Source organism: Pezoporus occidentalis, unplaced genomic scaffold, assembly GCF_034315485.1.
Source record: "Pezoporus occidentalis ecotype Australia unplaced genomic scaffold, CSIRO_AGI_Poc_V1 ctg108, whole genome shotgun sequence".
Lineage (NCBI taxonomy): Eukaryota > Metazoa > Chordata > Aves > Psittaciformes > Psittacidae > Pezoporus > Pezoporus occidentalis.
This window is the reverse complement of record NW_026912865.1, coordinates 2,183,954-2,198,352: the sequence shown is the minus strand read 5'-3', so window position 1 is coordinate 2,198,352 and position 14,399 is coordinate 2,183,954. Positions and strand designations below refer to the sequence as shown.

At 36.5% G+C, this 14,399-nt stretch overlaps 1 protein-coding gene across 3 annotated transcripts in view; it reads left to right on the top strand.

Moving 5' to 3' along the window:
- Positions 1 to 14,399, top strand: part of RALGAPA1 (Ral GTPase activating protein catalytic subunit alpha 1) — a 131,108-nt gene that overhangs the window by 22,307 nt on the left and 94,402 nt on the right. For all 3 annotated transcript variants that reach the window (XM_062623404.1, XM_062623417.1, XM_062623408.1), the window contains exons 9-15: positions 4,128 to 4,336; positions 4,725 to 4,964; positions 7,187 to 7,378; positions 8,146 to 8,283; positions 10,480 to 10,628; positions 11,861 to 11,990; positions 12,755 to 12,992. In XM_062623404.1, coding sequence (XP_062479388.1) covers positions 4,128 to 4,336; positions 4,725 to 4,964; positions 7,187 to 7,378; positions 8,146 to 8,283; positions 10,480 to 10,628; positions 11,861 to 11,990; positions 12,755 to 12,992 — 1,296 coding nt within the window. The remainder of the gene's footprint in view (positions 1 to 4,127; positions 4,337 to 4,724; positions 4,965 to 7,186; positions 7,379 to 8,145; positions 8,284 to 10,479; positions 10,629 to 11,860; positions 11,991 to 12,754; positions 12,993 to 14,399) is intronic.

Genomic DNA, 14,399 nt, shown 5'->3' with positions numbered 1-14,399 from the left:
ATGTGGCTTTCATCAGAGATGGACGTTTAAAAAACCCCGTTCTCCTGGGAAATACAAGCAGTGGACCGTCTCATCTAGGGGAGAAGAAACGGTATAAATCTAGCCATAAGCAACAGGAGAACAAGAGTTGTGTGAAGTTGCTGAAGATGTTCAGTGATAAAATAAGTACAAGAGGGATGATAAGTGATGCTGAGATGCTGAGAGAGCAAACCTACTGCTGCTTGACATCTTTGAACAAGAAATGTGGAAATGATATTTTCTCTTCCTATGAAGATCTTGATTGAGTCTTCCATAGTTCATGGAGTCATCTCTCTTTTCTGTGAACTGTAAACAAGAAGCTTTCAAGGCCTTAGTAAAGAACAGGACAATGGGAAGCAAAAAGAAGAAATGGGTACAGATCTCCAAAACTATTATCAATAACTGTGCAAGGTCAGCAACAAAAATTTTGGGAAAAATACAGTAATGAAAACAACAAAGACACTGGTAAGTAGAACAGCCTTTTCTCCTCTAAGAAGTTCTTCTCTGGCATGCATCTTCCCACCCTACTTGTGAACAATTCTGTGCCTGTTCTGAACAAAATTGACAGCATTTATGCAGAAAACAGAGCAAATTTGGGCACTGAGCCTGCTACTAAAACCAGCTTCTTGTGCTACTGGTGTAGTGTTAGGGGTTGTCATGAGGTACAAAGCAAAACAGTAGTTTTAGTAAGCAAGCATTGATACAGGGCTTTACTGCAGATAGTCTCTTGGATTGAGATTTTTCTTTTCTTTCTGTGAAGCCAGATTTTTAGATAAGTATATTAGTTACAGTAACAAGCACTAGTTTTTCCAATTATAAGACACTTGTATTGTGCTTCCTCCAAATTTTGGCTTGAGTATTACAGGCTTAGAAGAACCCATGAGATTAGTTTGGGGCTTTGTTTGTTTGTTTGTTTTGAATGTCTTTTAACATCTGTAAGACAGTCTTTACAAACTGTTTAGTAAGAACTACAGATCTGACCATAAGATTCCAAGGGCATTGTTTCTTTCATCATAATGGCCTATGTGCCATTTCCAAGGCATTTAGATGGGCTGCTTCTTTTACTGAGAAACAAAGTGAGCAGTGCCGCAGTTCTCTGCAGCACTTCATTCCTTCTGAACCCTTTATTACTTTACAAAGTAAGCATGGTCAAAACTACAAGTATCTACCTTTGTAACTTCTTGCTAGCCTTTTCATTTTCTACCCTGCTTATGTCTTCCACCTTACAGCTTCCTGTCTTTTTTGGCACCAGCTTACATCAAATTCCTAGAGGGGAGGGGTGGGAGATGAGGAAAGACCCAAAACAACAAAAAAAAAGGAAAAATTGAAAGTTGGGGGAAGGGAGTATTTCCTCCAGTGCTACTTGAGTTAATCTAATGAGCTTTTTTGCTTTTGTTTTGTGTCAGCATCCTCATCTGGAGCCTTGACAGCTACTTCCAAGATGGACAGGAATGTGAAAATACAAGAAATGACTGAAGGAGGATACATTTGAGAATCAGCTGCACCAAATAATGTAGTTGAGAGGAACTAGAGAAAGACTATGTTCTGCGAGAGTATCGTGAAACTACAGAAGGAGACGGTGTGCTGCAAAGATGTGTTAACTGCATGTCGACTGGATGTCTTGTCCTTTTGAAAATAGTGCCAGTATTGCAGGTTTCATGCCCTGATGAATGCTAATAGATACCAGAGGAAACTGATTTTTGCATCTTTAAATACTGCATTACCAGACATTTGCTTCCTTTTTTATACTGATTGTGCTGTTTTATATGCTTCTGTTTAAGGTATATTAATTTTCTTACTAACCTGCTGCTTTCCACAGAATGCAAACAGTGTACTGGTTTTTATTTGTAGTAAATAAAGTCTTTGTGAGTTTTTTAAGTATTCTGTGGATTTATTACTTAGGTGGATTGTATGCAAGAGTCATGTAGTTTTTTCCTCTTAAAATAATGCTTCCATTAAAAATAGTGGATATAACTTTAAAGTCTGGTCTGGAAACATTCCTCAGTTTAGCAACACCATGATGAGTTTTTCACTACTTTTGTATGTGGCTGTTGAAATGACAATGAGATAAACAAGCTTGAATATCCTCAATGCTAGTGCTGGATTTTGTATTGTTTATTTGTAATGTTAACAAGGAAACCTTTCCAGCAGTTTGGCAGGTAGGCAGTGTTCACTTCAAATGCCTAAAAAAGGCTATCGTAAGTCAGTTGCCTAGATAGTAGCTGAATATTTCTTTGCTGCTATCTAGATGTGTTTCTCCTGAAGTATGAGACCATAATGTGGCAGAAGTTATGCTGGATTTCCTAAAACAACTAAGCAACTCTCAACCTTGCATTAGTAAAATATAGTCAAGGAATAACTTTATATTTTTCAACATGACTACTTTGCATCTTCTTTGACTCCTACCATTAGTATCTTTTAACTGCCTTCTGGCCTGTAAAACCATGGAATGTATCTCTTACTCAGATCTGGATAGGATCATCGTTTTCCATGCCTCTTTATTTCTATTTTCTGTTTGGTTGGTTTGGTTTGGCTGGTTGGTTGGTTTTTGGTTGTTTTGTTTGGTTTTCTTTTGTTTTGTTTGTTTGTTTTTTTTGGGGGGAGAGAAAGTTGTCACCAGATGAAAGTAATGGTACTGAAACACCACCAGCAGGGTGTGTTCTGACAGCATGTGTTAAAATTGGTTCTCAGACAGATTTTCATCTACTTCTTCTATCAGAGCAGATCTCATACTTGCCCTTCTAGAACTAGGAATAGACATGGCATGCTACTCGCAGAGAAATGTCATTCACATCTGAAAGTACTTCAGACTGATGATTAGTATTGCAGAAATGACATTTTGCGGTGTCGAGTTGGCTGATACATGGCTGGATTGAACTGGGCTGTTGATATTTGTCTATGCAGCGATGTCCATTATGCACAATTTAAAAAAAACAGTCCATATGTTTAAAAAAAACAGCACATATGAAATGCCCTTTCCCCCTGCCCTCTCTGCTCCATCTTTGTTACGGGTTTACTTTGCATGTAAATTCCAACCTTGTGGAGTTATTACTGTCACTTTTTCTGAAGCAGATTCAGGAATACTGATGACACTGTTGGCATCTTTGTCACTAGCACAGTAGAGAACTAGAACTAAACAGTCCTGAGCCATCATGTAGAATGCCTGATGAGAAGATAGAATTGTAGGCTATAGACCCCAAATAACCACAGTGCCTGCCAGTTGGCACACCACTGGGCATTGTTCATGATATTCGCTGCAAGCCTGTATACAGAAGTTATGACCACAGAATCATCTTTCAGCTAAGTCATAGGAAGATCAATGTGCCCTTGCTTTGGCAGTAAACTCCAGGAAAATTAGCTAGTGCAGATGTGGGACTAGATGAAGCTGCCAGACTCATGTGGTGGCTTTGGAGCAGAACGTCTTCTATTCATCTTTCTAATCATCTATTCATCTTTCTAATCATCTATTCATCTCTGTTCATCTGTTTCATCTTTCTATTCATCTTTGCTGTTCTTTCATCTTTTTCTGCATCTTTCACCTGTTGAAGGGCCAGAAGAGACTGTGCTTATTGCATTTACTGTTAAAATACAGTTTGGAATTAAAACTTTCCCATTATAGCCATAATTAGATGTTGGGATCTGTATCATTAATAACTGATGACCCTTATTGCTAATTATATTGCTTTATTGTGAATTGCTGCAGACCACCATAGAGATCTTTCTAGGGATGCATTAGGAAATGCAGTGATCACTTGCCTCTGAACTGTATCTGCTTTTCCCAGTAGGTTTGATAGTAGGGGATATGACATACAGGACTCTTAAAAGGCTGTAAAATGGTATCACTCATGTACATTGTTACTTAGTACCTTAAACAACTATAAACACATCTCTCTCTCCAGGAGACAGTTACAGCCTCATGAAGTCTTATAGTCTAGTCTTGAAATTTTCTCTGTGTCCGTTTTGGCACACCTTAGAATGAGTTGTGCAGCAGTGAATAGAAAAAATAGTGCCTCTGAATGTTCACGTGTATTGGTTATGATTTTAGGATTTCTTTCTTGTGTAGAGCTTTCTTTCTGCAGCTGTTTTTAAGATGATGTGTTTCCTTACAGATATACCACAAATGAGACCAAAGCCACATTACGTAATGGTTAAGAAAGATGCTGAAACCAATGAGGCAGTGTACTGCACAAAAGAACCTTTTATTAAGGCTCGTGTTATTGTCATTCGATGGTTGGTGTCTTTCTGGCTTGAGCCAAAACCTCATACAGGACCTCATATTCCTGGGATGGAAGGTGAAAATGTGCCAAAGAATATTCAGGTAAAACCAAATATATAAAAAAGTTTGGGTTTGTTTTTTTGTTTTTTTGCCTTAATTATGTCAGCAGCATGCAGTCCTGAAAAATTAAAACAAAGGAATTTCTAAGCAAATTTTCTGCTTGTGAATTCACTTTAGTGAGACTCACTGTGGGTTTTTTTTAGTAGTTTTTTTGTTTTTTGTTGTTTTTCAAGTTCTGCTATTTTAATCACATAGCTGTAAGAAGCTTTGAAATACATTGAATCCTCTTTTGGTTTTGTGTTTTTTTTTTTTAATTTTTTTCTGAATCCTTTGTGCTGTTTTAAATTATACTGTTGTATAACTTGTACACTTTGTACAAGTTAATGGTTGCACTAAACATGAGCTATAGAATATTATTCTTTTTTTCCAGAGAGCAGCTGCTAGCATGGCTTCACGGGAAGACAGCAAAAATGACAGTACTGATAAGCAGGATAGAAATGCAGAGCCAGAACAATCTCATTCTAATACAAGTACTTTAACAGAGAGAGAACCAAGTTCTTCCAGCCTCTGCAGTATTGATGAAGAGCATTTAACCGATATTGAAATTGTCCGAAAAGTCTTTTCTGCTAAAAGAAGCAATGTTAATTTTCTAACTGAGATTTTTCGACAGGTAAAGAACCATTTTTAAAATGCAGTAATCTTTATTATATTATAAATGATCGTTATGTCATTTTTTTTTCAAGAGCGTTTGCTAAGCAGAACGCTACATAAATGTACAAGTTTTTTCTGTCATCTTGCCTTGAAGGTTTTAAGTATGGAAAACTTAAAATTCTGAAATGTTTTCTGTGTAGAATATCTACAGTTTCTGATTTTTCTAATTTTATTTCTTTAATAAGCAGTTTGACAACATTTAACTTGGACTTTATAGTTCCCCATAGACAGGAATTTTCGATCTTTTCATACATCAGCCCCATAGCTATTAGAACTCTCAACCAAGCATATTAAAATAAGCCTTCTGTGGGAGTCTGCAGCTGTTAAAGAGTTGTTTTGGGAGCAGCTGAATATCCTTTCCTTGATAGTTTTCATCAGAAGAGTGGGACACATAGCTTTAGAAGGTAACAGCTTCTGCTTCTGACTTTACTGTAACCAGAAATGTTAGCTCGGCTACTCAAAATAGTGTTTCTCAACTGGAAACTATTAATCAAATTTAAACTGAGAACATATGCTAGAATACGTAGCCTTTATTTATGATGTGAAAATACGTAACTTTGAGTTAAATGTGTGAGAACAGATAGACTCTCTTTATGGCCCATTCTATAGATCAAAAGATGAAGAATTTTTTCCAAACAATAGTAAAGAAGAAAAGTATTACGTTTTGGTTGAAATGCATTGCACTAATTGCTTTAAACAGCAAAAAACTAAGTATTTTAAAATTCCGGTATATCTGGATGAAAGGGATTTTTTTGAATGAGGAAATGAATGTCAGTAGCTTATCCATTCAATGTATAGAAGAGTTTGGACACATTACTGAGGGAGGTAAGTTACCCGAGTTCAGCTGCCACTCAAGGGTATACAGAGTCTGAGACATTGAATATAGAATCTAAATTTTTGATGGGCTGTTTAGAAACTTTTGTCCCCGAGCCCCATTCCCTCAGTGAAAGGGACAGCATTCTTCATTCTTTTCACAAGGCAGTCTGTGAGTTATGCAGGTTATCTGGATTTCATGTGAGGTTATGCAGTCTCATTTAAGTCACTGTTTAGCCTGAAGTTTTCAGTGTAAGTTCACTTCTCATGTGCCAGATGTTTTTAATTTTTCTAAAACATTAGGGCTAAGTTATTCCAGTTAGGAAAAGGTTTAAGTTGAACTGCATGGTGAGAAGATTGTCCATAAAAAAAAAAAAGTTTTATGCATTTTAGACTCCAGGGTACAAAAAATATATATGAGCTCACAGAAGACTGTTGGACTTGATGAGCTATAGTGTGTAACTGATGAATTTGTCAGTTGAATTCTGTAATACACAACAATTTTTAGTGCAATACTGGTATGAAATGCGTATTTCCAGAGAGAGAGCGCCCTGCTTGTGTCAAATGAGCACTCCTAAAAGACGTGGGCAGTGAGTTTTCGACATTCACATCATGGACTCCATAAAACTATGTGTTGGTGGAGTTTAATCTGTTCTTTTCTAAATACAATTAGGGCGTCTCAGTCTTTGGTAAATGTATTTTAAGTTAGTTAAAACCTGACTAATATTAAAAAAGTTTCTGATCTGTGACTAGTTGTTACCAGCACAGCAGATACAGTAAGCGTCCTGAAGAGGGCAGTGAGCAGCCATCACACTGACTCAAATGCACGATTGTTTGAAACGGGAGTTCTGAAGTCTTTTCAGGGAGGCATTTGTTTTAAGGATAGTGTTTTGCAAAACCTCATTTAACTAAAAATAAGGTCGATGTCTACCAATAGTGTGTGTCACTTGAATTTTTTACTAATTTAAAATTAACTCCAATCTTCCAAATTGTCTGAATAGAAGATGTTGCAATAGAAACTTCTGCTCATTCATTTTGCATACTTCTGATGAATGTTTGATCATAATTTCAGCAGTCTAGGTGTTGGACTAGATATGCCTATATGGATTCTTATATCTGTTTCGCTGGCAGTGAAGTTTTTTTAAGTACTTTCTTGACTTTTCTTTGTAGAACTTTATTTCATGTTTTCAGCTTACAGATAAAAAAAAGTGAGCGAACATTTCGGTTTAGGAGTCATTTATTTGTAAAGATCCTGCAGTGGCTGTATTTTCCCCCCTTCCCCATCCCTTAGAAACTGTATGTTATAGAGCACAACTTGATTTCAAGTATTGCAATTGAGTTTTCATTTGTTTCTTTTTGTACTTGCAGGCATTTCTGTTGCCAATATGTGAAGCAGCTGCAATGAGAAAAGTGGTAAAAGTGTATCAGGAATGGATTCAACAAGAAGATAAGCCTTTATTTATGAAAGAACCTGAAGAAATAATGCAGTGCACAACTGTAGGTTGTGATGAAAATGTTGTTGACCACAGTTCATCAGAGAAAGCAAAAGAAAGAGAAGAGGTAAAATATTGTTGGTTAATATATGTACATCTTTCTGATACGCAGGTAGACAGAGTAGAATCATAGAATGGTTTGGGTTGGAAGGGTTCTTAAAGATCATCTCATTCTAATCCCCTGCCATGGGCAGGGACACCTTCCACTAGACCAAGTTGCTCAAAGCCCCATCCAACCTGGCCTTGAACACTTCCAGGGATGGGGCATCCTCAGTTTCTCTGGGCAATCTGTGCCAGTGTCTCACCATCCTCTAGTGAAGAGTTTTTTTATAATCTGAATCTTCCCTCTTTCCGTTTAAAGCCATTCCCCCTTGTCCTGTCACTAAATGCCTTTGTAAAAAGTCGCTCTTCAGATTTCCTTTTTGTGGTTTCATTTGCTGTCAGACCATCTATTGGGGAAAATCAATGGTAATTAAACAGTGAATGGGATACCACGTTGATCCATTGTCTGTAGATTTAAAGTGTGGCTAGTTCAGTTTAAAATTTCATATAGTTTTATAAACTGTTCTCAAGATGTGGGTTATATGATATGCCAACCATCAGCTATGTGTAAGTGATAGTGAAATAAGAGGATGAGGAAAATAATTATTTCATCTGAATACTTTAAAATAATTGCTGCAAACTTCTTAAAATATAGTTGTGTCTTTAAGATGCATCTTAAACATCTGTCTACCATTGTTTATTATTTCTTATCTATTATATCCTTTTTCCTTCCATGTAAAAACAAAATACCTCTCTACAAATCTATGTGATTTTTAAAAAAATATTTTTCAGGAAAAAGCCATGAACTCCAATCATGGTAGAAACTCAAACTGGCCAAGAAATGGCTGTTATGAAGACACTTTGCATAAAATGTCTGAAATTGATATGGAAGAGCAAAATGTACGAGCTGGAGTGCAGTCTGTATTGCAGGTATGAAATAGACTTGATATCTCATTTTCATAATAATAATAAAGCTCTTGTTATCAGCATATAAAGGGTAGAATATAATGCAGTTCAATCCCATACTCCTTCAATGCATCTCTGAATTCAAAAAATACCTCTTAAATAGAAAAGAATCATGATAAATAATGTTGGAATATACTGTTGTTCACTGTATCTTTATTGACCTTAAGTAGAACAGTGTATACACAAGTGTTGGATAACACAGTAAAAAAATCTTTTAATTTTACATCAGGACATGCATTCTGCTCCCTATCATATCATAGAAAAAACAGTTCTCGTGCCACATCTTCCAATTATTCTAATTAAGTATTTAATGAGAGTGCTAGGAAGATGGTTTTCTTTTAAGCTATTACTCACTGCACACAAAATATCTGTACCTCCTAATCCGAATGATAAGGTGATCAGAGATATTTTCTCATCTTTTTCTGAATTACAGATTGGATGAGTGCGCAGGTGCTTAAATAATTTGAGCAGACACCACAACTCTCCACTGATACGCTTAAGGGATGGGAGAGTTGCAGAAGCTCCCTAACAGAAGTTTTCTAATTGTTTCTAGGAAATCTGGCAGGGCAGAAGTTGTGTTAATTTAAAATGGTCATCAAAACAATTCACTGAAGTTGATATAGTAAATCAAGTGTGTATAATTTGAGGGTCTTTGAAATGCTTTTAAGGTGATATAAAATGTGGCCATTTTATGTATGTGCACGCATATGCATAAATACAGGTGCGTATATGACTAGCCTCTGTAATATTCTTTTATCCAGAAGAAAATTGATTCTAAACAAAATGAAATAGACATGTGCATTTGCCACTCTACCATGTGCACTTTTACTATGGGTGATAATGCTAATTAGAACTCATTTCTACCACAGCTTGAATGATTTCTTGAATAGGGTTTCCTATGGTGCTGTACATTGTTATATATAGAAATAAACTTTGTAACTGAAATTACCTATAAGTCCAAATATATTACAATAATTTAAGCTTCATAATCTTTGCATACATTGACTATTCAAGAATATGACGTTTTTCTGAGAAAAGAAACAGTGAGAAGCATCTTAATCTGTTTGCAATGTATCACTAATGTTTACACATCTGAGAATGTCTTGAGAGATTTTCCATGTTGAACTTTTTTAGGCAAAGGTTCATTTGACCACTAGGTGCCTTCTTTAGCCTGAAATGGGGTCAAGGCGTCATTCTAAGACAGTACCATATCTGATTTTGAGAGGTTTCCTGGCTGGGAACCACATTTGACTTTTTCTGTGATCAAAAATCCAAGACTTTTGTCTTGAATTTTCTTCCCTTTTAATTCTTGTATAGACAACATATTTAGGTACTTAGAGTAGAGTAGGTTCATTAGCTGAGGCTAGTGAATGTGAAACTGTGTACTGTTGAGTTTTAATTACTAAAATTCAAAGCTCTCAGTAGAGGGAAATTACAGCTGCAGAACCAGTGTTGAACCCATGCACATCCTGTTGATGTGCATTAAGAAAGACGAATATGATAATTTAAGATCTAGGGCTCACTGTGATTCAAATGCTTCCTAAACTTACATAAAAATATAACAACACTTCAGTAGTAGCTCCTGTAACTCCTGCAGTGTCCTTGCCTACTTTGTTTTTATCATTTTCTTTCTGAAAGCCTTAATTCACTGTCCACTGAAGTCAGCCACTTTGGGGAGGTATCCTGTTTCCTACTTTTGGTAAGCCTTACTGATCACAGTGGGATGAATGCTTTAGTTTCCCAGAAAAATACAGGCCTTGTCATGCTAAAGCACATGCTTTGTGCCAGGACTATTTCAGGTATTTTAGTATATGTTATATTAGTCAGTTTCTGGCTTCCAGGTGGAACTTTTGTGCAGTGGACTTCTTTACTGGGCCATTTTTGTCCATCGTATTAAAATAATTGTATTGAGTAGTTTGTACCATCTGCCTGTGAAAGCAAAAATACGCAAATATGGTTTGTAGAAGAAAATGGGGAAAAAATCCATCATACTGTTGCTTTATCACCATATCAAGCTAACAGATTTACATATTTACTTCTGATTGCATATGCAGTCTTTTCTGTAAATCATAGATTTTCTCTTCCTAGTTAATAGCAATGGAATTGCTGAAAACACAAATGTATTTCAAGCTCACAACATCCACTCTTTTCTGCTTACAGGTTTTTATAATAAATTCTTCAAATATATTCTTTCTTGAACCTGCAAATGAAATAAAAGCTCTGCTGGATGAACACACTGATATGTGTAAACGCATTCTTAATATCTACCGTCACATGGTAGTCCAAGTGACGATGGACAAGAAGACATGGTAAAATGCTAATGCTTTTATCTTCGATTATTAGGTCACAAGATAAATGTGAAAATTTACTTGGTATTAAACACAGTAGAGTGGTATTGATTATGTGAACTGGTTTCTCTAAATCATTAAATACATGGACTTTAACATCACAGAGAACATAATACAGGGGAAGAGGTTATCTGCTCTGTCAAAGCCAGTAGTAAGCACCTAGTTAGTTTGAGGCAGCTTAGCACTCAGTGAAAAAAGGAAGTAAACTAGGATATGCAGCTACTGTTAAGGAGCTACTGATTACTTTTTTTCCAGGGCATTTTGCTTATCTGTCAAAGTGCTAAAAATATGCAAACAGGTGAAGCTTCACAGCCTTAGTTAAAAGTAAACAAAAAATTGTCAGGTAAGCATGGATAAGTGACTTGCTCTTGATCTGTAATTGCATAAAGAAGTCAGCATACTGTTTTGTTCCTTTCCAGTGCTTAGGCTGCCTAGCAGGTACAAGAGACACCACTTTCAAGTTCCTGTTTGTTATTTTCCTGACTCCTTTAAATAGTTGTTTCTAATGAGGTAGTATATTGCCACCATTCTCCATTGCAAGGAAGCAGTAGCAAGAGGTTTTCAACTGGCCGATTTATTCCATTTTAATTTGACTTGCTTTCAGTCTGTAACTAGTGTTTCCTGAACTCTGGGTAAATAGAGCTGGAATGACATGTGATATGAACTTGTCTCCTCTTGTGAAGAAATAAGGCTAACCAGTAGGAAATTGGGAGTAATAATAGAAAACAGATTCCACTAGATTAGTATTCCCCAGTTTCACGTCACTGTAAAGAAGTGACTCTAGACTATGATGGCAAAGATAGTGCCACATAAAATAATAGATGAAGCACATTAATGATGATGTAATATTGGCAAAAGATGTCATTCATACTGGGGGAGGGAGGGGAAAAAAAAAAAATCAGACTGGAAATATAGTTAAAACTTTGTGTGTAACTTCCAGCTGTTGAAGGTGATAGCGCTTGAGTGACCTGGTAGAAGGTGTCAGAGGGTGACAGGGATTTCTCTCTCTCAAGTGTGAAGAGATTGGCGTAATTTCTTCTGCAAGAACCAAGTTAGGCTGTTTATAATCACTGTGTCCTGTTTGGAATGTATTTGAGCAAATCAAGCTTGGTTGTTATCTTCAAAAGTATACTGCTATAAACAGAAGTGTAACAAAACGCTAACTCTATTTTTTTTATTTAAATGTTTTGTAGGGAACAGATGCTTCTTGTGCTGCTCAGGGTTACTGAATCTGTGCTGAAAATACCACCCCAAACTTTCTTGCAGTACCAAGGAAGAAAAAACTCCACTTTAGCTGGAAGACTTGCAGGACCTCTTTTCCAGGCAATTAGACATAAATTCACTCTAATTAATGCAGCTTAATTTTGACTAAGAGATTAGATGCAACAACCACTGCTGGTTGGTTTGTGATCTTAAGTCATTGATTATGTTACCCAGATAATGTGAATGGTGTGGGTTAAAGAGCTAGCCACATTTATTACTTTCTGTTCTATATGTAATGATACTACAACAATAGCTTTTGGGGTACTGTGAAACTAAAAAATTGCTGTCCTTTAGTTGAGTTTGGATAACTGTCAATGTGTGTAGTTTTAGCATGCTTCCATTGCAAAGTTAGCTCAAGTCAACACAAAATCTTCTGTGCCATCCATGCCTGATAAACTGATTTCATTATTCCTTACAGTATGCTGGAGCAAATACTTTCAGAGTTTATAGGTGCAGTGTGCTGTTGTGGTGGCTTCTCTGTGAACAGAATCTGTGAAGTATCCATATTCTTCAGTGGACAAAAAAAAAAGGATACACAAGATATGAATGTTATGAGAACTAATTGAGGACAGTATTTCAAAACTCTCAGGCAAAACTTGTAAGACACTGAAAGATCTTTTATGAGTCCATTGTTTCTGTATCTAAGTCAAAAACCCATTGTAACATAACATTTGATAATTCATGAAAAGTTTGAGTGTTCTGGTGATGAGACGAATGTCAGGTTTACCTAGAAATCTCTATGGCAGTTGGAAGCTTTAAGCAGTAACAGTTGAATGATGGCATCTTATGTTCAGAACCCAACTTTTCTCACTTTATTCTTTTAGACTCTTATAGTAGCTTGGATCAAAGCAAATCTAAATGTGTACATCTCTCGAGAGCTTTGGGATGACTTGCTGTCTGTAATGTCATCACTGACATATTGGGAAGAGCTGGCCACTGAGTGGTCCCTGACAATGGAGACACTAACTAAAGTATTAGCTAGAAACTTGTACAGCCTGGACCTCAGTGACCTGCCGTTGGATAAATTAAGTGAGCAGAAGCAGAAAAAACACAAAGGCAAAGGTAAGACAGCACTGTATACACATCAGTTCAGCTGGGGTGATAAGATGTTGGCTACAGCATAATTTTGGTCTAGTGTTTTTAGTATACCTAAATAGGCATTGCCTGAAATAACCCAGTTACCTTATAATAAGGCTGCTTCTTAGAACCACCACAAAATTCTCACGTTGAGTCAGTCCTGCAAGTAGCCACATATAGAATGTAGTTTTTTAAAAGAAAAAAACCTGTTGAGTTTAACTTAAAATGTTACACTGTAGTAGGTTATGCCTTTCTTATTTTATCAGAGCAATTAAATAGTTGAGTCCCAATCATAGCTTCTTGAAAGTAACAAAGGTTACACATCTGGTAAAAGTTAGCTAGCAAGTGGCTGTTGCAATCACCACTGGAATATTGATCCTGAAATCCAAGATGAAGTGTTAAAGTGAGCATACTTTTGTTTGGATACCAGTTCATCACTAAGCCATGGTGAAGATGGGTTTTGCTTAAGTGACCTTGTTGGATTATTTAAGAGAAAGGATACTCTTAAAAAAATCCATGTGAATGCTACCAGTTTTTAAATTGATTCCTAAGCTATGCAGAAAATGCTCTGCAGGACATGATATGGGGAGAGGAGGTGGCTTCTTGCTTATAATGATACAGTTCTGGAATTGGTAAAGGACAGGAGGTCCTGGAGGGCTGGATTGAGAGTTGCAAAACCTGGATTCTCTTCCCAGGTCAGAGACTGACTCTCTGCAAGGGACCATTGACAATCACCTCTTACTTTTTTTCCACTTCTGTAAAAAATGGGTAATGACACTGGTCTCCTTTAAAAAGTGCTTTGAGATGTAATGGTGAGAGGCAGGATTAGATTTAAGCTGAGTAAGATGGGGAAAAAAGTTTTAGTTTACTGTTTATCCCTCTGTATTCTGATTGATGTAGTTCTCCAGTTAAATCACAGGGAAGAGACTTCCTATTGGTATCATTTGGTTTGTCAGTGAGCAGTAATCAATGTGGATTCCCTCTCTTAAAGAGGGTGTTCCTATTTTTGTTCATCTTGGGCAAAGGCATTATTCACACTTTTGTTGTTCTGGTGTGTGTGACAACCGGACAAAAATACGTTTGTCTGTAGTTGACCCTGAGAGGTTGTTCCAGACCATTCATCTTTGTTTTCCTACTATATAGCTTGATTATTTTTCTTGCAAAAGTAACAGGTTGTGTTTTTTTTGTTTGGGTGGGTTTTTTTTTTTTTGTTAGGTTCTTTGTTGTTGGGTTTTTTTTGGGTTTGTCTGTTTGTTTTTTTTTTTAAAGTCTGATGTTGGATAAGAATGTGTATAGTTACTTGAATATATGCTTAAAAAAACATTTTGAATCTGCCATATCACCCATACAGGGCCACATGACATGAGTTTGTGTTAGTCTTTAGTAATCAGA